The sequence below is a fragment of the Spermophilus citellus genome (genome assembly GCF_964194105.1).
Source record: "Spermophilus citellus genome assembly, chromosome: 5".
NCBI lineage: Eukaryota > Metazoa > Chordata > Mammalia > Rodentia > Sciuridae > Spermophilus > Spermophilus citellus.
The window spans coordinates 114,420,800-114,446,925 of record NC_138186.1 but is presented as its reverse complement, the minus strand read 5'-3'; the positions used below and the strand labels follow the sequence as shown (position 1 = coordinate 114,446,925).

General features: G+C 36.5%; 1 protein-coding gene across 1 annotated transcript in view; it reads left to right on the top strand.

The window, feature by feature from the left end:
• Positions 1-26,126, top strand: part of RTN4IP1 (reticulon 4 interacting protein 1) — a 44,645-nt gene that overhangs the window by 4,211 nt on the left and 14,308 nt on the right. The window contains exons 2-6 of the mRNA XM_081296562.1: positions 2,005-2,156; positions 3,110-3,178; positions 4,040-4,164; positions 16,390-16,438; positions 23,683-23,819. Of these exons, the coding sequence (XP_081152688.1) occupies positions 2,005-2,156; positions 3,110-3,178; positions 4,040-4,164; positions 16,390-16,438; positions 23,683-23,819 (532 nt within the window). The remainder of the gene's footprint in view (positions 1-2,004; positions 2,157-3,109; positions 3,179-4,039; positions 4,165-16,389; positions 16,439-23,682; positions 23,820-26,126) is intronic.

Genomic DNA, 26,126 nt, shown 5'->3' with positions numbered 1-26,126 from the left:
GAAGCATGCAGTATTTATGTCACATGTGAAGTTGTTGTTTTTCCCCCTGATAGTGTGCAATTCTACATAGCCAGATGACAGATGTGTAATGTTAGCACAATGGCCAGTAGCTAAGATATTTTTGGAACTATCCCAACTTTCAAACACTTTCCTGCGTGTCTTGATTTTCATTAGGAAACCAGCTTCTGCAAACTGTGTACCTGTCAGGATCTGTCCCTGTATCTATTTTCCTTCCTGCTGTGATGAATTGTCATTGCTCCCAAGTCTAACCCTCTATTTGTGTTCTTGATGTCATCCCCTCACTTACTGGGGTTTCATTCCAGAATTGTCTCCTGCATCATCAGTTTTCCCCTTTCTACTGGATCATTCTAATTGGCATACAAAATTGCTATAATTTCTCCCTTTTTAAAAAGAAAAAAAAAGTCACTGAAAAATCCTATCTCTGTTGCTCTGTCCAGCTACTCCTCCATTTTTCTGCTCTCCTTTATAAACACAACTATTTGAAAGAGTTGATTCTTCTCACTTGCTTCAATTCCTTGCTTCCCACTCCCTCTCAAGCATACAGTGTCACAGGAACTGCTTTTACCAAGGTCATCAAGGTCTCCATGTTGTTGGACAAAGTCTTGTTAAAGCCTCTAGCAGCTTCTGACCTTATTTGAAAATCTGTCTCTTCCCTGTCAGTAGAATTTGGCATCTTGAAAAGACCTTCTTCCCTTGGCTTTCAGGGTACCTCCTACTTTACCAGCCAAGTGTTCTCGGGATCCCTTGCTGGATGTTTCCCATAATTGAGATGTAATGTTGCCCCCAACCCCAGCTCTGGCCAGGAGTGGCCAAGGGGCAAGGGTAGACTTGGAGAGGGTTGGTGATTCTGCATACATGTTGTGTGGCAGGGAGAGTTATATGACACTGGGGGCATAGGGTTAGACAGGGTACCTGTCTTGAAGAACCTAATATAAGAGGAATGTTCAGAAATAAGTGAGGCAGAAGAGAGGGTAACAGTTTTGTGTCTTAGAAAAGGTATTTTATAGATTGATGCTTTGTAATGAACTACATGGGATTATTGCAGATAGAATAGCCAATTTATTTGAACCAAAAATTATGATTGTTTGTAGTTTTATGTAGCTGATATTTATATAAATATTCTTAGAAATTAAGTAACCAACCTGACTTAATGTATCAGAATAGATGGAGCTTAGAGTCTCTGTTCCTTTTTAGGAATCTCTGTACTTTTTCCAAAATTGTTTTTCTAGGAAGATTTTTTTAGGAGATAGGGACTATCATTCTTAGACGAGTATCAGAGTTAAGTACTTTATAGCCATGCTTTGTGTGTTCGCTAAAATTTTTTGCGTATACCAGTATCTTCTGTTTATTAACTTTTAATACTATTAATGTTTGTTGTCTTCACCAGATTTGGCACCAAATGTCTTTATTATTTACAAAGTATATGAATGAATAAATGAATAAAGATACTACCTTCAAAGAGCAAAATATATAAAAGACAATACTAAAAATACTGAAGATAGTTTCAAAAGTTGAGTTTCACTGGGTGTAGTGTCATTGCCCGTAATCCTAACAGCTTGGGAGGCTGAGACAGGAGGATCATGAGTTCAAAGCCAACCTCAGCAAAAAGTGAGGTGGTAAGCAATTCAATGAGACCCTGTCTCCATATAAAATACAAAAAAAGAGCTGGAATGTGGCTCAGTGGTCAGGTGCCCCTGAGTTTAATCCTCGGTACTACAAAACACAAACAAACTTGAGTTTCAAAGAAATTTTGAATAATGGTGGCTTTAGTTTCATAAGTGATTGTGATTTTCCACCTGATTTTCTTTGAATGGAACAGCACTCATTGTTTTTATATTTTTTCATAGTGATGGCAGAATATTATAAAGTTTTTGTTTCATAATCTTTATCTTGAGACTCTAACATTTTACCTGGGTTGTTATGTTAGTTTTAAAATCATTCTGTCCTTAGTCTTGGAGGAAATAGATAAATTGTGTTTTGTAGGTGGTTATGGAGTGACAGCTTTAAATATGAAGCGTGATCCTTTACATATTAAAAGGAAAGGAGATGAATTTCCTCTTACTCTGGGCCGGGATGTCTCTGGTGTGGTGATGGAGTGCGGGCTTGATGTGAAGTATTTCAAGCCTGGAGATGAAGTAAGTTAATCCTTTTCTTCCTTATTTTTTATTACTTTTCTAAATGTGCATATTTTATTGTGCCTTTTTAAGAAGTATATTCTACACCATTGACTGGTTTTCTTCTCTTCAATAAATGTTCTGACCTTTGGCTGGAACCCTCATTTCCTTTGTTCTGTTGTTACATTTTTTTTTTCCAAATAATGAAAAAATAGCTTGACTATACTTGAGTTTTCTAAATTTCGTGCTTAAGAATCATAAGACTTCCAGTGGCTTGGGAGGCTGAGGCAGGAGGAACTCAAGTTCTAAGCAACTCTGTGAGACCCTATCTCTAAATAAGATACAAAATAGGGCTGGGGATGTGGCTCAGTGGTTGAGTGCCCCCGAGTTAAATCCTCGGTACCGCCCTCCCCACAAAAAGAATCATAAGACTTGAAAACACATAGGATTGGGACTATTTTTCTTATAAAGTTTTTTCTTGAAAGAACCTCGAAATGACAATTACTATCTTCTGGATTCAGTGGTAAAATATCTGAAATTTGATGTGATCTGTCATCTGTCATGTTGAACATTTGTGCCAAGATATTGTAGCTAGTGATGTCCTGATTACTTTTCAAATGATAACTATTCCCTGTAAGATAGGTACAGGTAGGCCCAGGGTATAGAAGAGGAAATCACACTATTAAAAAAAAGTCCCACACCTAGTAAGATTAGGGCCAGGGTTCAAATCCCAAAGATTGTGGACTGTCTAGAACTCTTAGTAGTCAGTCAACACTGCAGGATACACTGGCGCCTGCCTCCAGTGTGGTTTGACTTAATTCAGAATCATACCAAGAAATTTATCACATGAAAATAAGTCCTTTGCTTGGAGCTATCTCAAAGGGAAGATATGTATCATGGAGTACCTTCATGCAAAACTTTGATAAGAACATATCCATGTCTCCATTGAAGCTGTGTGTCTGTGTGTGTTTCAGGTCTGGGCCGCAGTTCCTCCTTGGAAACAAGGCACTTTCTCAGAATTTGTTGTGGTCAGTGGGAATGAGGTAACTCACCATCTCTGCAAAAGTGCCATTAGAAAGTTTAAACAAACACTGACAAATATCTCTGCAATAATTGGTTGTTTTTCAGATTGGGTTCGTGTTTTATGGGCAATTTTGAGAAAGTTAAAATAAACAATAGGAGTTTTTGAAAGATTGAAAAGTTCTTTGGTGTCATTTAATAACACTGCTTGCCAGAGCAGTTAGCTTTGCCTCATGGAACAGGGATTTGGAATGAGGTCTAGAACCCTGCTGTGCTTCTTTGTTCTTTGCAGTATAAATAGTTGAAACCAAATACACCCAGAGGGAATTTGGATTAATCATAAACAGAGGCATGGAAGTATCAAGCTGTTTTGAATATCTTTAAAAACAAGAGTCTAATCAAATATAATCAGAAGACCTGACAATTTGAATAGAGAGAAAAGGAGGAGTTAATGTTGAGGAAATTGGCTACAGAAGGGAGGTTAGAAGGGAAAAGGGGGTGTTTGAGATTGGAAAAAGCCTAGAAAGATTACTTTGCAGAAAATGGGAGTAAGAGAAGCAGTCGGTTAGAATATGTTTACAAGGGTTCAAGGTTTATTTGGGATTATATCTGGATATGATCAGGACTAATGAGATTATTGCTTGTGGTCTTTTTATAAACAGTGAAGTAGCTATATCTAATCATGTAGCCTAAACATTATTAAACTGCCTCTGTGAGGCAGTTAGACAGCCATTGGGATAAAATGTTCACTAAACACTGAACCTGGAAGACTTTTCCAGCTTTACCTTTGAAAATAGTTGAATTTCTATGAAGGTCAATGTGCTTTATTGTGTTCATAGGTATGCAAGTCTTTGCTTATTTTTGACTGTTGTCTTCAAATCTAGGTCTCTCACAAACCCAAATCACTCACGCATACTCAAGCTGCCTCTTTGCCGTATGTGGCTCTCACAGCCTGGTCTGCCATAAACAAGGTTGGCGGTCTGAATCACAAGAATTGTACAGGAAAACGGTAAGTGTCTCAACAGTGGCATCTCAGCTTCCCTTCTTTCCTGCTATTTGTAGTAAACCTGTCAGAAGAATTATTTACATGACTGGAGTGATGCTAACATTTCAAATAATTTCCAAAGAATTCTGTTTTGGTTTGTACTTTTTAAACCTCATTTTGTTGATTCTCAGTTATAAAATTTCCAATCAATTGGGAATTTTTAATCTGACCTACACAAATGGGCTTTAGGAGTCTGAACCTTCTAAAATAATACAGATTTTGTATGTGAACATCTGGGATAGAGAGCCATAGCTTTTCAGATTCCTAAAAAAGTTAAGAATTACTCCATTGCTGAGAGTGGTGGTACATGCTTGTAATCCCAGAAACTGAAGGTAAGGCCGGAGGATTGCAAGTTTGAGGCAAATCTCAGCAATCAAAATTAAAAATAAATGAATAATGAAAAGGAAGAGGGATGCAATTCAGTGATACAGCCCCCACCCAAGGAAAAAAAATCAAAAAAATGAAGAAAAAGAAAAGAATTACCTCATATGTTTTTTGGAGAATGATGTCAAGATAGAGATTTTTTTTTTCCTATGTCTACTAAGAGTTGCTCCCACATTTGTATATTTCTAATCAGATATCAAGGGACAAAACACTATTGGATATTCTTGAGTTCTCTTGGGCTCAATGCTTGATGTCCCTCAGGTTCAGTCCTGATGCCGCAGTGACTTGAATGTATGCCTGTTTAAGTTAGAAAGAATGCAGGGACAACTCAGTCTCAAGAGTTGTCCCCACTGTCTGTGGTTTCACCTTTTGGAGTTTCGGTTACCTGTGGGTAATCATGATCTGAAAGGGTGAGTACAGTATGGAGAGAAAGAGAAAGGAGAGACCACACATTCACATAACTTTTATTATCATGTATTATTTCTTCTTCTTATAAGTTATTGTTAATTTCTTATTGTACCCAACTTATAAACTAAATTTTATCAAAGGTATGTATGTATGGGAAAAAACATAGTGAATGTAGGGTTCATTACTAGCTGTGATACTGGTCTTGGAGATCATGCATGGGTCCTTATTCCCCAGTGTTGAAGATTAAACACCTGAGAATGCAGAGGCAAGCACAGGAAGCAACTTTTATTTAAGAAAGTGACAGCAATAGACTTCTCCACAGAGAATGGGCCCCAGAGCTAGGTGTCTGTGGGAGGGGGTGGTCTTGTCTCTTATAGATCCCAGGACCTCCCTTTTAATCATGACCTGTTTTTTCTTCTCTGTATATATGCCTAAGGGCAGGAAGGAGAAGGAGCACAGGGGTTAATCATTAGCAACCCAGTGTGCCAGGGAGTGTAATCTGGGGAGTATAATCACAGGAGGGTAACTGTTAGCAGTATTGTCTTTTCTTTGATAACCACTCCTCATCTTCTCCACTCAATCATTTATTACTATACCGACTACCTGACCTTTACCCTGTCTCAGCTGCAGATTCAGGCATCCCTTGGGATTTTGTAATATACCTCCTATGGATAAGCAAAGGACTATTGCATCTGAGTACATATAGATTGAGTTCATATCAATTCCCAATTTATAGCTGTGTGACCTATTCAGTTGATTTTTTTTTTTAATGAGTTTTATGTTGAAGATTAAGTGAAATCACACACACAAAGCTGGTGGCACAGATAGTAAGAGGCATTTAGCAGGCCTGGCACAGTGGTACACACCTGTAATCTCAGGGACTCAGGAGGCTGAGGCAGGAGGATCACAAGTTCAAGGCCAGCCTCAGCAATTTATCAAGGCCCTAAGCAACCCAGTGAGACCCTGTCTCAGAATAAAAAGTGGGTGATGCTAGGGATGTGACTCTGTGATAAAGCATCCCTGAGTTCAATCCCCAATACCCCCCCCCCCAAAAAAAAAAAAGAGAAAGAAGGCGGCACTCAATAAATGGTGGCTACTATTGTTAGCAAGGATATTATAATGTTTTTGTATTTTAGAAAGTTGCTATCATAGAGAAAAACCAACGTTTTTGTTTTTTTTGTGAGAAAAGGAGGTACTAAGAACCACTTAATGATTTTAAGAAAAGAAAGAGCTATAGGTCAAATTATAATAAATTAAAATAATGTTCTTTTTGTTACTAAGGCTTGTGCAAGTAAGATAAATGAAGTCTGTGTCATTCTTATTCCTATTGTTATGAAATATTGAACTTTACATTTAATGTGTTGATAGAGCATTGAATTCAAAGAAAGTTTAAGCTGTATTTCAAAACATTGTGAGGTTATTCATCTAATGACTGCTACCATTGATCTTAAAATTCAAGACAAATACTTATTCTAAAGGTCAACCTTGTTTATTTTTTAAACTTTTGTGGCCTTTTTTTGAAGTTGCCATTTTGGTCAAACACTTTGTTTAAATTAAATTTGTTTTGTCAGAGAATTTTCTAATGGTCCTTCTTAGTTAATAGTCCTGCAAAAATTTCATTCCAGAGTTTTAGACCTTTATTATTATTGCAGGCTCAACAACAACATTGATGTTTTTTTTCTTTTGTCTCCCTACCTGCACATAAAAAAGTAGGTTTTCTATGCCTGCATGGTTGTATACATACTCTGTTAGAGAATGCTTATTCCTTTTGCAGGTTCAGGGCTGTCTGGGTATTTTAGTATACTGTAAAAAACGATTTGGAGACAAAGATCTAGCTGTTTTTCCTTGGATACATAGATGTGAACTCTTAATTTATTGCTAGCTTTGTGGGTAATTCTTTAGTACACTGTTATTGTCTGTTTAAACAGTAATGGTCTGAAACTGAGAAATTGGAGCCCTGGGTCCTGCTCTTCATTCTGCCATTAGCTAACCAAATGACCACATGCTGTTCATGGTCTCTTTGCAGTTTCCTCTTAGTTACTGAGTGTAGGACACTGTAGCTTTGGGCAGTAGATAATTTTATATCTTACTAGGCCATTTTATATATGTATTATATATGTATGTGTGTGTGTGTGTGTTTATTTATTTTATATTGTATTGGATCTGTTTATTGATTTAGTCACATGTTAGCCAAACTAGAGTGAAATCCATTGTAAAGCACCTCAGTAGTCCACACCATGAACTTCTGCATTCTCATCTGCATACTGACCTGTAGGATGCCTGTGTCATGAGCCATAGTCCTTTTAGACTGCTACAACAACACAAAAAATAAAAACAAAAACCATAAACTCATGGTTTATAAATAACAGAAATTTATTTCTCACTGTTCTTGAGGCTGGAAAGTTTAAGGTCAAGATGCTGACAGATTCAATCTGGTGAGGGCCAACTTTTTATTTCATCAAGAGTTTCATGTCCTCACATCCTAGAAGGGGCCAGAATCTCTTTGGAGTCTCTTTTGTAAGGGCACTAACCCCATTCATGAGGGCTTTACCGTATGACATAATCGCCTCCCCCAAAGGTACACCCCCAATGACCTACTTCTTCTGTCACTGCCTATGTGCCTGCAGTTCCACCCTTTTAATCCACATTAGTGCATAAATCCACTGATCAGGTTATATCTCTCATAATCTAATCATTTCACCTCCAAAAATTTTTGCATTGTCTTACACATGAGCTTTTGGGGGCACCTCATATCTAAACTATTACAAGCTACATCCCCTCTCAAAATAGTTTTAATGAAGAATCTATTACCATCACTTGGGGATTAGGATTTCAATACCTGAATTTTGCAGGACAGAAACATTATAAATATTTAGACCATAGACTTGCACTTGGTGCTCTCAGAAATGTCAGTTAAATTGAAGTTACTACCCATGGGTTATAATAATGGCCTCTCTCTCCAGTTGCTTATTTGTGAGACTCTCAAGCAATAAGAGCACTTTAAAATGTGTAAAAATACATGTGTGTATGGGGGGGTTACTAGGGATGGATCCTTAGACCTCTTATATGCTAGGCAAGTGCTCTCTCACATAAGCTGTTTTAGCTAGCTTTTTTTGTTGTTGTTGCTGTGGCAAAAAAGACTTGACAAGAACAAAGTAGAGGAGGAAAAGTTTATTTTGGCTTATGGTTTCAGAGGTTCAGTCTATGGTCAGCCAATTCCATAGCTCTGTGCTGGTGAAGCAGACTGTCATGATGGAAGAGCATGGCAGAGAAAAGCAGCTCATGACATGACAGCCAGGAACCAGAGAGCTCTGTTCACCAAAGACAAAATGTAAACCCCAAAGGTACACCCCCAATGACCTACTTCTTCTGCCACACCCTATGTGCCTGTAGTTCCACCCTTTTAATCCACATCAATGGTAAATCCACTGGTCAGGCTATCTCTCTCATAATCTAATCATTTCACCTCTGAAAATTTTTGCATTGTCCTACACATGAGCTTTTGGGGGCACCTCATAGCTAAACTTTTACAAGCTACATCCCCTCTCAAAATAGTTTTAATGAAGAATTTATATAATGGGATTTTATATTACCAAAAACTCAGAGGTTCTAATGTCCAAAGTGGATTTTTTTCAATTTGATAATTCATTGTGATTGATGGAGCACATTTTGGCTTCTCTAAGCAATAATATTCTTTTCTGTTAGCTGTTAGCATTCAGGCTTGCTTTAGTTTGCACAAAGCAGGTCAGTGTTTGTTATTAAGGACTAACAGTCTATTCTTTTTCTAACCACCTAATTAAGGGGGAAAAAAGCAAAATTAACAGTAACAAAACCACCCATCAATACCTTGAAAGATTATATAGGATTTCTTTGTTACTAACAGCTTTTTTAAAAAATTAAAACAAAACTTTCTAAGGATTCAATGGTGTTTGCCTTTTCCTTCATTGTTATCTAATTATATTTCTGCAACAACTGAGTGTCAGTGAACCAAGGGGATGATTCAGTCTTGGTATTGCATGCTATTATCAACTTTGGCCACACTTGGGTGTCACCAGAAATGTCAAGTGAAAGTATTCCTTTTCTGTCAGCCCATCTATAGTTTCTTTATGATTTATTCATAGAAACACATATATGATTAGGGCTCTCAAGGTGAATAGAAAGTAGGTGATGTATCTCAGTGGTAGAGCACTTGCCTAGCATATGCAAGGCTGGAAGGGGAAATTAATAGAAAAAGAAATGTAAAGTTGTTATACCTGATATTTTTTTGAATATGGTACAGTCTGATGGTTTTGTTGTTGTTATTGTTGTTTTTTTGTTTGTTTTTTGTTTTTTTAGTGGTAATGTCCTGGGACTTGAATATTTCATGCTCTGCCTGCGAAAGTTGTACTTTTCATGCTCTGCCTAGGAAAGTTGTATACATTTGAAAATACAGTAAATTTAGGCACACTTTTCAGTTTCTTTCTTTCGTTCATTTTTTTTTTTTTATACTGAGGATTGAAACCAGGGGCACTTTACCACTGAGCTACATGAACTACATTCCTAGCACTTTTTATTTTTTACTTTGAGATTAGTTGCCCAAGCTGACCTTGAACTTGAAATCCTCCTGCCTCAACCTCCTGAGTCAAGTTGCCAGAATTAAAGGTATAGGCTCTGTGCCCAGCTTCAATTTTTTTTTTTTTTTTAGATTAGACTCTACCATAGTGAAATTTTATCAGGTAAGTATAAATTGGGTGTCTGATTAATTCTGTTTATACAGAATTAGATTGTACTCCACAGCAATAGCTTATATTGAAGTTAAAATGATTACCTGGTAATTCTAACAGCTTGCTTCTTTCAAATGCCTTTTCCTGCCCGTTTTTCAACTCACCACCCATGTGTTTCTCCCCACTCTGCTCCTGCCTCCCCTGTGAGCTTTGTTTTTATCTGCACCTGACTGGGTTGTATTATGAGAAGAGCAAGGCTGGAGTATTGCGATACAAATGCGTCTTCCTGAATTCTCCTCTGTTTTCCAGGGATCCTTCTGAAGAAATAATAGGAACCTCACTCTTGGACTTTTACTTTAAAAAAAAAATTAAGAGATTAGAAGCATTTACTCTTCAGCACCTTGTAATCTAGCTTTCAGCCTTGCCATGTAAGAGACAACAGTTCCCATGGGGTCATAGCAGACTAAGTGGCTAAACCCAGTGATGCTTAACCGTTTATTATTTTAACTGATTACTCTGAAGTATCTGGCACTGTTGGCCACTTCCTTAATACTCACTTTTTCTGTGGTTTTAGGGACACCAGACTCCTTTCGTTTCTTTCTTGCCTTTTTGACCATTTCTTATTGTTTTTTAAAGGCATTCATCCTTCTAACCCTTTAAATGTGTTTTCACAGTGTTCTCGGACATTCCTCTATGTCTCCCAGGGTTATCTCATGTACTCCCAGCTTCTATTTTGAGTTCAGTAACTTGTAGATCTATTATCTAACTCTAACCTGTCCACTGAGTTCTAGTTAGACATTCCATTTGAATGTCAAAATCAACTTGTAGAAAACAGAACTTAACCAAGTACCACCCTGACTCTTCCTTTATATTCCCTGTGTCATTTAAGTGTGATTTACCGTAAACCTGATATTATTTAAAGCAACCAAAACCTGATATTGTTCCTAAACACCACTCCCTCTTTTTCTTCTGCTCAACTCATTACTGTTCATGCCATGTAAAATTTAGGTTTGTTGTCAACTTTGGAACAATGACTTCCAGGTTTTTCTTTTATATGAACTATAAGATTTCAAGGCATTTCGAGTTTTCTTGTGTAGCAAGTAAGCCAAAAAATACTACTGGATTTTACTTAAGAACACTTATTAACTAGTACATTGTTATGTTTTTCCTATGGTATTTTAGAACTTTTTAAGTGTTCTAACTGGAAGTATGTTTTGAAGACTGGCTTCTGGTCTGTACATCTCAAACCTTGTTTAATTTAATCTTGTTTGTTCTTCTTCACTACTCACATAATCCAGTGCTAAATGCAATTATACTGGCCTTGTTTTATTGGTGCATTATAATTGTACATAATGGTGGGATTGGTTGTTATATATTTGGGCATGTACACAATATAACAATATAATTTGACCAACTTGGTCTTATCTTAATAAAATATCATGAGGCTTAAGTAAGTTGATTTCACAAGAACTAGGAAATACTCTTAGATGGCATTTTAAAACCAGGACTGCTAGCAATAATTTAACTCTGTGCAAAGAGTGACTGTGAACCTTATCAGTGTTTCTCTCTAAGTGCAAAACAAATATACAATAGTCCCTCTTTATCCATCAGGGGATACATTGCAGGATGCCCTGTGGAAGCCTGGAACCACAGACAGTTTTGAACCCTATATATACTGTGTCTTTTCCCATACATTTATACCTATGATAAAGTTTAATTTATAAAATAGGCACAGTTCAAGATCAACAGCAATACTAATAATAGAATAACTGTAAAATATACTTCAATAAGAGTTACTTAAAACAAATAAATTATTTACTTGTGTACTTTTGTATTTAATATTTCTCGGCCACAGTTAACTATGGGTGACTGAAAATGCATGGATAGGAAAGGACTACTATTTGTTCAAGTTAGCTTCCCCTTAATCAAACCTAGTATCAGCTGACAAGAGGGCAAGTATGTAGAGTGTAGGAGTGGAAAGAGAGCCATATTAACTGATTGTGATGGATATATCTTTTTTTTTTTTTGCAAAGTTTACAAAAGAATATGTCCATGAAACTATATTGCTAGGGTTCCTCCCAGAACCATGTGTAAGAAAAGGGCCTGAAGCTGTAGCTTCATTGGATGCATGATCAGTCCTTTGATCAGACTACTTCTCTTTCTGCCCTATTAGATCTGCCCTACTATCACTCATCAAGTGAATTTCTTCCCTCTAGCTATTTCTGTGTAATATTGAAGAAACGACTGATTTGGAATAGGTCCTGCTGCCTCTTCCTTTTGGAAAGATAAATTTCAGTACCTTGAAATTCTGAATAGATCTGAGATAATAGAACTGTTCTTATCCCGAGTTTGACATTCTTGGCCTGTTATGGGTTAGCTAAACCTTTAGAACCAACTACCCTGGGCACCTTGCCAAATGTGTAAATAACTTTGTTTTCATGGGAAATGTGTTAAAATTCCAAACATCCTATTCACAAATGAACTCTCCTGTAAATTGGGGAAATGTCAATATGAATCACAGAGGCTTAGAAGAAGAGGTCATACAAATCCAGGCTATATTGGACACATTCGATTGATTTGTTTTATACTTCTATTACTGTACTCATTGAAATTATGCTAACATACTTTCATTCATCTCTTCCCCCAGACTTAAAAGCTGAGAAATGAGATGTACTTTCAGCATCATTCTTATTTCTTAAAGACCATTTGTTTCTACTAATGGAAGATTTAGCTGTATTTAAATCATCTTTGATTCTAAACCATTAGGACAAAATAGATGGCAATCTAATCTTTGCGATTATCTTTTTTTCCCCTCCATAAATATGTGGTCTAGGAAGAATCATGAAGATCATATGGTTCTGTTAGAAAGACAGAAAAATGAACTATAAGCTTAAATTGGCTGAAAGCACCAATTGTTTTTCATTGACTCTCAGAGTATACCTCTGTGGGCATCATGTCAGAGGTGAGGAATCCAAGGCCTAGGGGTTCCATTAGTGAGAGAGCTGAAACTAGAGCCTGAATCTCCAGAGAGCCAGCCCTGGCATTCAAGGATTTCTGGAGCCAAGCCAGAATGTGGAAATTTGAAAGGTGATTCCCTCCTGGTTCTTCTACTATTTTGTGATGTCATATTTTTGTTTGTTTGTTTGTTTGTAAGGCAGTTGATAACCTGCCTCAGAAGATTATAATACTAAAAACTGTGATTTTAAAGGACTTAGGCTCCAAATGCTAAATAAAAAGTGTCTAAGTCATGCAAAAGAAGCCAACATTGCTTTAGTACCTAAATGTTTGTTTAGGGAGAATTCAAAGATTAAATAGAAGTGTCAGAATAAGATGAAATTTAGGGTTTAAGAATGCATAGCAGTATAATAATGATTCACATTTTCCCCATTTTTTCTATACCAGTCACTATGGCAGTCTCCACTAACTTCAAAGGAAGCTTTCTGTGTAGACTAGGAAATACAAGAGGCATGTGATTAAACATCATGACAATTTTGAATTAGAGTGCTTTTTGCAAGTATAGTATTTCCTAGGTACTTTTTAAATATAAACCAACAAACAATACAGCACATTTTTACTCACTGTAACAAGTAGGCTTCTACTTCAATGACATTAGAGTGTATAGTGTGACCATTATGCAAGCTAGGTAAAAGATGTCCCCATCTCCCCATCATCTCCCAGCAAGAGCTCTTTTAAATTTTTTTTAATTCTAATTTGTTATACATGATAGCAGAATGCATTACAATTTATAATATACATATAGAGCACAATTTTTCATATCTCTGGTTGTATACAAAGTATATTCACACCATTCGTATCTTCATAGATGTACTTTGAATAATGATGTCCATCTCATTCCACCTTCATTTTCCAGCAATAGCTCTTAAGTGAAGGGCCATTGTGAGATGAGCTCTGAAAGAGCTTTGAAGAGTCCTTAGCCACAGGACTTCAAACCTTAGATGACCAATCAATTTATTGCTGACTTAAAAATTTATTTTGCCCTCTGTCCTTTTGGGAACTTACTTTGTTCAAAAAAACTATGAGCCCTGGTTGACCCTGCCTAAAACTGAATTTGCAGGACCAGAGAATGAAGCTTCCCCAAGGCTTCTTTATAAGAAAACAGCACTTCCTTGGGCCTGCCCCTTGCCTCTTCTGCACTTTGGGGGTGCCATCAGGTGGCAACATCAGGAACTGAAGCTGCTAATGCAGAACCACTCCCTCTTCTGCCAAGCCCTGCTGAGAAACATTTTGCTTTTTTATATCAGGAAATGAAGCTGCTTTGTATTAAAAGTTACGGGGGAAGAGCTGAACTGACAATAATGAAGCCAGAGATGTGTCTAGCAGTTAAGTCCTTAAATAGCCATTAAATTTGGTATCCTTTAATTCTAGCCTTCTCTGAGAGAGAACTAGAAATTAATTTCATGCTTTTCTTTACTGGAAGAAACTATAATGCAGACTTTCAAGTAGCCAGGTGACCCCTCATTCAAATGGTAAAATTTCATTCTTGCCCTGATTGTAGGAGATAGTGCTGACTGGATGCTTTTTAAAATCAAGAAACACCTGCTGAGGCATGTGCTAGAGTAGAGCCAGCATGGGGCATCATGGGGCATCATAGAAGGTCTCTGTCCTTGAGTGCCTGCAGAAGAGCTTGGGAAGCAGAATGTTTGTGTGAGGTAACTGTATGGCAAATGCCAGGATTTGGTGCAGATATCAGATTGTGGATTCTATTAGAGGTATTGTAGAGGAAAACTGGCACTTGGGCCTTTAAGGGAAAAGACATCTTAGCAAGTAGTGAAGGCATTTTGGAACCTGGAGGAATGTGTCAATATGCATAGGGCTTGGGGTAAAGAGTGAGGAGACCAGGGTCATAGTGAAAGGAAAAGCAGAGATTTGAGATGGTTTGATTGTGAAGAACTTGAAGAAGAGTTTGACTAGCTACATTGCAATAAGAATGAGCAAAATTGAGAGGACTTGTTGGGTAAATGAATTTTTGTTGTATCTCTGAGGCAGTTTTATTGCATTTTCCCCCATGTAGGAAGTACTAAAGCTATAAATTGTGTGAATTGTCGGGTCTTAGAAGAGTGGATTTTCAGTGTCTTCTATACTTCATAATTGATAATTCTGTGAAATTGAAAGTAACTCTTCTAAAAGGAACATAATTTGCAAGGAGACTTCTTTTAATTGCATTCAATGCTATTAATTTCAAAGGAAAGAGCTGGCTTAGAAATTTTAGTAGTAACTTTTAAGATATAAAGGGTAATACTCATCTTTCTGTGATTGGGTAAGAAAGAAAAAAAATGAAATGAAGCTATGGTTGAGATTGTAGACAGCATGCATATTCCAAGATTAATGTACTTGCTAGAGATAGGTGGCAAAATTCTTTGTACTTTGTAATAGCCAAGACAAAAAGGAACTACAACTAACAGTTGTACAATTTATAGTGACAGATAAATAGTACAGATACTTCCATCAGTCTTCAGAAAAATATTTTTCTGTGGGTACTCAGAATTCTCATGAAGAATTTTCTCAACAATATCCCCTTAGCTAATATAGTGTCAAATACCATGCAATCAATTTTATAATGTCCCTAGCCACCATTGGTAGCATATCACCAAAGTATAGTTCAGTAAATACTATTTTCTGGGCACCTGAAGCCTTACAGTTCAAGGGCAATTCTGTGAAACTGTAGCTTAATTCAAGAGTAAAATAGAAGCATATGTAAAGCACTGATTTTTTTTTTTTTTAGAGAGAGAGAGAGAGAGAGAGAGAATTTTAATATTTATTTTTTAGTTTTTGGCGGACACAACATCTTTCTTTGTATATGGTGCTGAGGATTGAACCTGGGCTGCACGCATGCCAGGCGAGCGCACTACCGCTTGAGCCACATCCCCAGCCCTGAAGCAGTGATTTTTAACCACTGAATCTTTTATAGATCACAAACTTCTTTGAGAAATAGATGATAGGTGTAGATCCCCCTCTTTGCCAATACATCTGTGCACCAAGTTTTCAGTGTTATTTTAGGAGATTTGCAGTTTTAAAGGGATCAGTATCTCACCCTTCTCCTGTATCCCCCCACTCATTTATAAACTTGAGTAAGCATCCCTGGTCTCAGGAGGCAGGGAGGCTACAGTGAGTAGACATGGTAAAAGCCTGGAGCACAGGTTGATTGTACTGATAGGACATGTTCATCTGCTTTAACAGGACGAATGAGATTATTTTTGTTTATGACAGTTCATGAGCTTGGCAGGATATGTCTGAACACAAGATAACACAGATGTTTATACCTCTTTGGCAAGAATGTGGTTAGGAATGTGATTTTTTTTTTTTTTTTTTTTTTTTTGTAGAAAGCAGCTAAGTCTAAACACTAAAAAGTGCCCAAATCTCCCTCTTGTAGAGGAAACTATGGTGATTTGGGCCAAGAAAAATTGTAAGGCAATGGTAACTTACTTTTCTCTTAACCTAAAAAAATTATTAATATTTTTGATATTTGGAATTCTTGATAAAAAGTTCATAAATTGTTTTGATCATATTCAGCTTCTGGTTAATATAAAATAAAAATCCTTTTGTAATCTTGGGAAGCTAACTAACTTTATTTGCCTTGAGGATTGTCATTGAGCCAATTACATTTTGAAAATATTGATTTATCCAGTTATATCTACTAAAGATTCTCAATTGTGGCTTCTTTTTTGCTTTGCAGTGTTTTAATCTTGGGAGCTTCAGGTGGAGTTGGTACTTTTGCAATCCAGGTAAAACAATTTTTTATTTTATTTTATTTATTGTGAATAGGAAAATTTTGTTTACGTGAATTTATAAATTTATAAATTCACATATTATAAAAAAATTACTTTCCCTTAAAAGGCAAGAAAAAGGTAGGTTTGGTAAATGTACTGTAATTTTACTTGCTTTTCTAAGAGGAAAATGTTCTAATATGGTAGACAGTGTTAACTTGTCCACAGGTTTAAAGTGAGTGAGTGGGTGGTTATCTCATAGAATAAAGAATTTTTATCAAGGAAGACCATGCATAGTGCAGGTAGATGGAAATTTGCAATTTAGTAGGAAATAGCCAATGCCCAAAACCAAGGCTGATTTCCAGTCAAATTTCTGCAGAATTTTTTTGTAGAAACTGATGAGCTAATTCTAAAAATAGATAGAAACACGGTAGCCAAAATACTGTTAAGATGTTAACACTCTCTCTAAGTGATCTACTTATTCAATGCAATACCAATCAAAAATACCATCTGTTTTTCTTGCATAAATGGACAACCCTATTCTGAAATGCATATGGAATTGTAAGGGACCTAAAATGCCAAACAATACTGAAAAAGAACAAAGAACACTCATACTTCCCAACTTCAAACTTACTACATAGCCACAGTAATCAAAACATGTAGTACTAGCATAAGAAAAGACAAACAGGTCAATGAAATAGAATCAAGCATCCCAAAATGAACCTATACATTTTAGACAATTTTTTTTGCGGGGGGTACTGGTACTGGGATTGAATCCAGGGAACTCTACCACTGAGCTATATCCCTAGCCTTTTATATTTTTTCTTTGAGACAAGGTCTTGTTAATTACCCAGGTTTGCCTTGAATTTGTGATCCCCCTGCCTCAGCCTCCTAAGTCTCTGGGATCGCAAGCCTGCACCATCTTACCCAACTTGATTTTTGACAAGGTTGATAAGATCTGCTGGGGCAGATAGCTATCCACCTACCCTACCATATGTCATCTATACAAAAATAAAAATAAAAAAGTAGATAAAATACCTAAATACTGCTGGGGCAAATAGCTATCCACCTACCCTACCATATGTCATCTATACAAAAATAAAAATAAAAAAGTAGATAAAAGACCTAAATAAAAGAGCTAATACCACAAAACTCTTAAAAGAAAACAGTAGTAAATACCCAGCTCCTTAGATTTGGCAAAAGATTCTTAGATATGATACTGAAAGCACAGGCAATAGAAGGAAAAAATGGGCAAATTGAACTTAATTAAATTAAAACTTTGGTACATCAAAGGGCACTAAGAAAGGGAAAAAGCAGTCCACAGAATTGTAGAAAATATTTGCAAATCATTGATCTGGTAAAGGTTTACTATCTAGACTATAAAAAACTTTAAAAACTCAATAAAAAGAATGCAAACAACCCAATTTAAAATATAGAAAAAAATTTGAAATTTTTGAAAGAATATATATAAATGGTCTATAAGCCCATGGAAAGATGCTCAATATCATTAGTCATTATGGAAATATAGATTAAAACTATTCTAGTACTAGAATGGTTGAAATTAAAACAAAAACAAAATAATAAATATTGGCAAGGATGTAGAGAAATTTGACCCTGTATTCATCAACTTTCTGTTAGTTAACATATATCTGAGACAATAAAGTTTCACAGAAAAAGTTTATTTTGGGTCAAGTTTTAGAGGTTTTATTCCTAATTGACTTGCCCTGTTGCTTTTGATCCTGTGGTGAAGCAGCACATCATGGTGGCAGCATGTAGTAAAACTTTTCCTCAAGGCTAAGACATGAAAAAGGAAGAAAGGAAGAAGAAGGAACCTGGGTCTCATGATCCCCTTCAAGACCACACCCCCAGTGACTTGAAACTGTCTATGAGGCCCCAGCTCTTAGAGTTTTCACCAGCTCCCAATAGCATGAATCTGGGAATTAAGCCTTTAACACAGGATTGTTTAGGGGACATTCAAGATAAAAACTACAGTAAAGTGCAGTGGTACATGCCTATAATCCCAGCCATTCAGGAGGCTGAAACAGGAGGATCACTTGAGCCTAGGAATTCGAGGCCATCTTGGGCAACATGGTGAGATCCCATTTCAAAAAACAAACAAAAAAATGTTAAACATCGAATTAATATGTGATCCTTTCACTTCATTCACAGGTATATACCTGAGAGAAATGAAACATACTTTCAAGCAAAAACTTATATACTAATGTTCATAGCATTATTCATAATAGTGAAACAATGGAAATGGCTCTAAAGCTCTAATGTCTATCTACTGATTAGTGAATAAACAAAATGTGGCATATACATATAATGTATTGTTCAGCCAAAAAAAGGAATGAAATTCTGATGTGTAATACTAACCTGAATGAACCTTCAAAACATTATGCTAAGTGAAAGAATCCCAATAAAAGGGCACATATTATGTGATATCGTTTATATCATATTTCTAGAATAGGCAAATCCATAGAAATGGGGAGCAGATGAGTTGTCTGGAGGAGGTGGGGAGATTGGGAATTACTGCTTAATAGGCATGAGGTTTATTTTGGGGGTGATAAAAATATTCTGGAATTAGTGGTGATGATTGTATAGCATCATGAATGTACTAGAAGCCACTGGTTTGAATACTTTGAAATGGTGACTTTATGATATATAAGCTTTATCTCAAAAAATAAGACAAAACAAATCAGTGCCCCAAGCCTCCAAGAATAGGTTGGGGCTGAGTGACTGTTGCTGTTGAGGTCAGATGTCCAACTGGCTTCCTCCTGTGGGAGGGAGCTTGATGCAGCCTCCCTTGGAATGGGGAAAGGGTCTTTTTCCAACATTAGACTTAGTAAGCACCCTAGGAGGCTCTGCTGCATCCCTTTCAGGGAGGAATGCTTTCTGTGTACTCCTAAGCACCCTGATAGTGTTGTTACTTCTTAGGGAATAAGGGTATTTTTATTGGAAGGCTCAGGAGTATGCTAGTTTTCTAGTTCTCAGTCTTAAATGATGTTTGCTTTGCAGTAATTTGTTAAGCTGTACCTTTTTATTCTACACGTTTCCATGTATTTCAAAACAAAAATATTTAATAAAATGAAAAAAATGAGTAATAGAAGCCAGGTGCAGTGGCACATGCCTATAATCCCAGCAACTGGGGAGGCTAAGGCAGGAGCATTGCAAGTTCAAAGCCAATCTCAGCAACTTGGCAAGACCCTAAGCAATTTAGCAGGTTCCTGTGTCAAAAACTTAAAATTGTTTTAAAAAAGGGCTGGGGATGTGGCTCAGTGGTTAAGCGCCCCTGGGTTTAATCCCTGGTGCCAAAAAGAAAGAAAGAACGATAGAAAATATCACGGTTAAATCACATAAAGGTAATTATGGGGAAAATGAGAAAAAAGGATAGAATAACATATCTGCAGACAATGAAAGCACATCAAAAACATGTTCCCAACACAGTTCAAAATGTAACTTACTACTTCAAAACAAGTTAAAGACATTAAGAATACGATACAAACATGAAAAAAAAGTAAATCAGAATTGGAAAAATTCATAATGAAACTATAAAGAATTCAGTGACAGGCACAATGCATAATATCCACATATAGATAAATAGAATGTAGAAAATGAATTACAGAAGAAAAAGCAGATTTAAGAAGAAAGTATCAAATATTGAAGACAGGCAAACAAGATTGATACATGGAAAAGCAAAGTATGGGAATAAAACAGCTGCTAAAACCTATAATTAGAGAAGCTCCTAAAATTAAATGATTGGAAACTATGTATTACATAGCCTCATCACTGCTCTAAGAATATGCACCACAATGAGTATTACTGGTGAAAGTTACAAGTAAACTTTCTGGCCTTTAAAAAAAAAAGAAAAATATCCTTTAGACATCTGGAAAACAGCATATGAGTTATTAAAGAAATAAAATTAGACAATCATCAGACATTTTTTTTCCTTTTCCTTTTCTTTTTTTCTTGCTGTTCTGAGGGTCTAACCCAGTGCCTCTCGAATGAGAGGCAAGTGCTGTACCACCGAGTTATATCCCCAGGCCCTATCACCAGACTTTTTTTTTTTAAATTTAAATATTTTTTATTTTATTATTTTACTCAAATGGAGCACAGCGTTTTATTTCTCTGGTTGAACATGATGTAGAGTCACACCCTTCGTGCATTCATACATAGGGACAATAATGTCCATATCATTCTACCATCTCCCCCCCCACACCCCTCCTCACACCTCTCCTCCCTCCCCTCTACTCAATCCAAAGTTCCTCCCTTCTTCCTTTGCCTCCTATCCATTATGGGTCACATCCACTTATCAGAGAAGATATTTGGCCTTTGGTTTTGGGAGATTGGCTTACTTTGCATAGCATGATATTCTCTAATTCTGTCCATTTACCTGTAAATGCCATAATTGCATTCTTTTTTAAGGCTAGTAGTATTCCATTGTGTATATATATTACAGTTTCTTTATCTATTCATCTATTGAAGGGCATTTAGGCTGTTTCCACAGTTTAGCTATTGTATTACCAGACTTTTTGATAGTAATACTTTAATTTTTTTTTTAAAATGAAGTAACATATGTAAGATACTCCAAGAAAAGCAGAACAAGCATTTTGTACACAACAATACTGGCCTTCAGGGTAAAAAGGACACATTCAACATGCATCGACTTGGAAAATACTGTTCTTCTGATCCCTTTCTGAGGAACATGCTAGAGAATGAGCTTCTGATAGCAAATGATGAGAGAAACACTTTAAGGACTAGTGGCAAATGTTAAATGTAGAGTCATCTGTGGAACAAAACTAAATGGGGGCTTGGAAGGTCAGAGTATAGTGTGTGTTACAACTGTGTGCTTTGAAAAACAAATATAGTGCAACTATTTTTTTAAAAGGGGAAAATAAGAACATGTTAAAATTATTAGTACTATTATTCAGTACTGTTATTTGTGTAATATACAATTGAAAAAATATATTTAGGGTATATTTTAATATTTTTGAAATTTAATTCTCTCTCATCCCCTATGTCTTTGAGAAGCAGAATTCTCAAAGGAGGTATAAAAGAAAGGAGATACAAATGTAACAGAAAAGAGGTTAAATAAAAGCTTTGTAGTCTCAAACTTGAATTATAAGTTTTAATATGAATCCAGGAGGTAGTTTATGTGCGTTTGTATGTAAAGCCATCTCTTGAAATATCATTTCTCATTAAAGGAATTAGGGCTTCTTGGAGAAATGGCAGAGTTCAGATCTAGGGCACAAATGTACAAGAATAAACCCAGAATATATTAAATAGCAAGGAAACTATCAAAGACTAGTCTGATCACCTCAGATGAATGAGCCAACTTGAAGAAATCCCCAAAGATGTGACAATTTGAGCTTTAAATAATAATAATTAAATTCATGAGATTATGATAATATTTCTTTTAAATGGTCACATTTAGAAGATGATAAAGAAGCAATTTATTATAAACAGAAAAATAAGGGGAAATAATTAAGCATTTGTTCTGCCTCTTCTATATGAACTATACAGCTGAGTAAACCTAGTAGCATATGAGGGGAGGTGTTTCTCTGTGAAATATTCCAACTACTAAGTGAAAAGAAAATAATTTGAACCATACTGTTTTGCAGTCACTAATAAACAGATGCAGATATTGAGCATTGATAACTGCTGAGATTATAAAAAGAGTAACAACTAGACATGATGTGCCTTGTGTAGTTTTGCCAGACACTTTCCATGGTTTGAAACTGAATCTGATCCAGTCTCCAGATCCATCTGCCAAGTAGCAAAAAATACAGAAGACAGAGCAACATGCAGAACTGCCCTCTGAGCATACAGTCAGAAATTCCAGTGGCAAACTCTGCAAGTCAAATGGCCTGGATTTTTCTATAGATAAAATGTAAGAAATCAAAGGGATAGAAGATAAGCCTATAATTTAAGAGAGATTTAAAAGGCATCACATTTTTAAAATGCACAAGACTAAACTATAGCAACTAGGAAATGCATATTTGGTTGCGAAAACTTTTTTAAAATGCAAGGAGTGATTACTGTTAAAATCAAGGTCATAACTTTTGAGAGAGGCAGATGAGGTAGTGGTTTATATTGGGAAAGGTCACTTTAAAAGAACTTTTAGAATGCTTGCTGTATTCCAGTTTCTTTTCTTTTCTCTTTTCCTCTCTCCCTTACCTCTGCTCCTCGCTTCCTCCCTCCTTCCCACCTTCTCCCCAACCCTCCTTCCTCCCCTTTTTTTGTATTTAATAGGCATTTTTTGTATTTAAAAAATGTTTAGTTAGTACTTTTGGGTGCCCTGACCTTTGGGTGCCCTGGAGTGGAGATTCACAGTTAACAAAACACAATTCTCTTATATTCTAGTGACCCTTAGCAATTTGTCTGAAGGAAACTCAGGAAATTGATACTCAGGACAAAGTTGAGAAAACAGCTGATCTGTTATGATCTGCAACTATCAGCACACAAATTTCTTTGTGAACTTCAAGTAACCATTCTCAAATTAAAAACATAATTATATGATACTATAGAAAATAATTAGAGGAGTTTTAGAGTAGGATGCTTTTTGGATACTTAATCCTGAATAACATTAAAATTTAACTTTCTTTTTTATTAAAATCTAGTTATTCCTTATTTTAAAAATTAAGTCATCTGCATTTTTAAAGCCTGGACACATTTATTTAGGTTTTCCTACTCCAGAGGAGATCCCTGATCTGTGTTTTAAATATAAAATAGCCATGTTTTCTTTCCCCTTAACAGTACCTTTTCAGATATTGCCAAGCATCTGATAGCTGATTACTTTGATACACTGATTTAAGACTGCATTAATACTTTTTGGAAATACAAATGAAGAGGTGTTGTACATTAATTTTCTGAACACATTTAAAGTAGTCATTTTCTGAGGACATGCAATTTTTCATTTCAGCCATTTAACTTTATCATTGAAAATGCAAATTTTTAAGCTCTCATCTCTGTCTTTCCTGATCTTGGTGAGACACTGAGCTCTTCTCCAGGTGGATGGGTAAAACTTTATGCCAACAAGGTGACTAGCTATTTTGTTTAAATGAGATCTCTTTCTTGGGATTTTTCTTAGTAAACAAAAGTTAAATCATTTTCACTGATATTTGACAGATGACTTCCTATAGTTCTTGTTAAGTTGAAGTTCTTAAAGTTCCCTAGAGATTAGTGTGATATATGTATACATGGTGCCAACTTTTTTTTTTTTTTTTTTTTAATGCAGTCCATTTTTCCACTCCCTTTGGCAGATAATGAAAGTGTGGAATGCTCATGTGACAGCAGTTTGCTCTCAAGATGCCAGTGAACTTGTGAGGAAGCTTGGGGCAGATGATGTAATTGATTACAAATCTGGAAGCGTGGAAGAACAGTTGAAATCCTTAAAACTGTATGTATTACAGCAATGTTCTCATTGGGAAGGTGGGCATAAGGCCCACTGATAATACAGGTCTCAGGTTATGTGATGGCCTCACAATCATATTGGAATCTTCGAGAAGAATCTGAAAACATTCTACATCATTAGACGTCATTTGGATGGGTTCCATTTTAATTCCAGAGGTTAATACAGCACAGTGACATGATGTGATGTGTACTGAGGAAGTTATTTTGCTTACATAGCCTTTTGCTAATTTTCAAGTTAATGTACTTTTATTGTTGGTTTACAAGAGGGCTGAAGGCAAAATTGGAAGTGTGTTCCCTTCTCTGGCATCTGTTGCTGCAGGAAGAATATAAAGTAGTACTCAAAAACACATGCTTAGCACTACATACACTTTAAGCATTCAATAAGGTTGTGAGAGCAATACTGGTAATAGAGCACTGTGGATGCCCTCAATGTGTCTGAATGCCAGGTTTGGTCTAGCCTGAGAGACCAAACAGGGCAGATTCAGGACACAAGCCCTATTGCTCTGACTATTGCTCCAGTTTATTAATCTGATCCTCATTAGCCCAGGCAAAGCTGAATCTGATAGTGCAACTAGGAGTATTTGGAAAGCTAATAGGAGAATTTTACTGCTGCTATTTCACAGGCATCTCCTTTTTTAAAAACTAGTTTCCAGAAGCCAATTATTCTTGTACACATTGAATAGAAGTATATTTTCATAGATTAAAAAAAGAAAAGAAAGGAAAAGGGACTCTACCTGACACTGCCTAACCTTTCTCAGCCAATACCTCCAGCTCCAACAGCAATATGGCGCTGCTACTGGGAGCAGACAGCACACTGTTACTCCTTTTGCTCTTTATGAATCTATACTTGCCAGGCACCGCTCTAAACACTGGGTCCAGTGGTGAACAAGATACTTTCCTCCCTTTATAGAGCTTACATTCTGTTTGAGAAGGTTTTAGTCATTAGTACTCAGAGGAGAATTGATGCAGGGAAAGGGGAGGGTCAGTGATTGGAGAGGAGGTTGTCATAGGTGGAGTGGTTGAAGAATGCCTCTTTGAGGAAGCAACAGTTAGAGGCTTCAGTGAACAAGCCATGGTACTGGGACTTTTTTTTTCTTTTTCTTTCTTTCTTTCTTTTTTTTTTTTTTTTTTTTCCTTTTTTGGTGCTACTTGCTGCTATCTCCCTCTACCTGGAACTATAGTGCAGTAGGACATAATAGATGCTTCATAATATTTTTTTAAATATATTTTTTAGTTGTAGATGGACACAATATCTTTATTTATTTATTTTTATGTGGTGCTGAAGATCAAACCCAGTACCTCAGACATGTGAGGCAAGTGCTCTACCACCCAGCCACAACCCCAGCCCCTTTGTAATTTTTTTTTTATTAATTATTGAGGGAATATAGAAGAACACTTGTTTCAACTAGAGATAACAGCAGATAGTAAGCTCTTGCATAGTAAGCATGTGTGGCATGGTTGAGGACTCACAGCTACCCTCCTGATGTCAAAGTCTAAGCCCATGTGGAGGTGAGGATGTGACAGGTCTCCGAAACTGGGCTTCTGGATAGTGGTAGTTCAGGTTACCTCATATCTGCCACTGCTAGAAGGAGCAGCATGACCCTGAGGCCACGGCCAACTCGTTCCCCACTATCTACTGTAGGTGTTAGACATGTCTGGAATTTGTTTCCAGAGAACCTGGTTGATGGAAGGCTGGAGGACACTCACTCTAGCCCCCCAGCCTGATGCTCCAGTTTCATCCTCAGTATCTCTGACAAGTTGCCATTTTCCTTTTGCTTGTGCTTTTTCAGTAGAGAAACCTCACTGTCTTATAAATACAGGCCATTACTAGGACTACTACTACTTCTTTTCTTCCTCCTCCTCCTCCTCTTTTCCTCTGTCTTCCCTCTTCCCCTCCCCCTTCCTCCTGCTCCTCCAGCTTAAGTTAAATTGATCTTTATAACTTCTGCCTGAGAGTTTTAACTCTGAATTTACCTGTAGTAATTTGTTCTTCCTTCTAAGTAGCAGCTTCTTAGAGTTTTATAGCAAGAAGAGGCTTTCAAGTCCTTCAGTTTACCCCTATCATGCAGTTGAGAAAATGAGGGACAGAGGATTGATAATTTTTTTGCATGTTCAAAGTCATGCTGTGAATCCTAAGTGAGAGAGGTGGGTCTACAACTTGGCCTCCGTAACTCCTTTTCAGACAGTGCTTGTTCTATAATATCGGACTACCTTAAATTTTCTTTTAATAGTCTCATACATTTATTTAATCAAAAGTTTGGAACAAAGTAGAAACTTTTCTTATGAGAAGAAT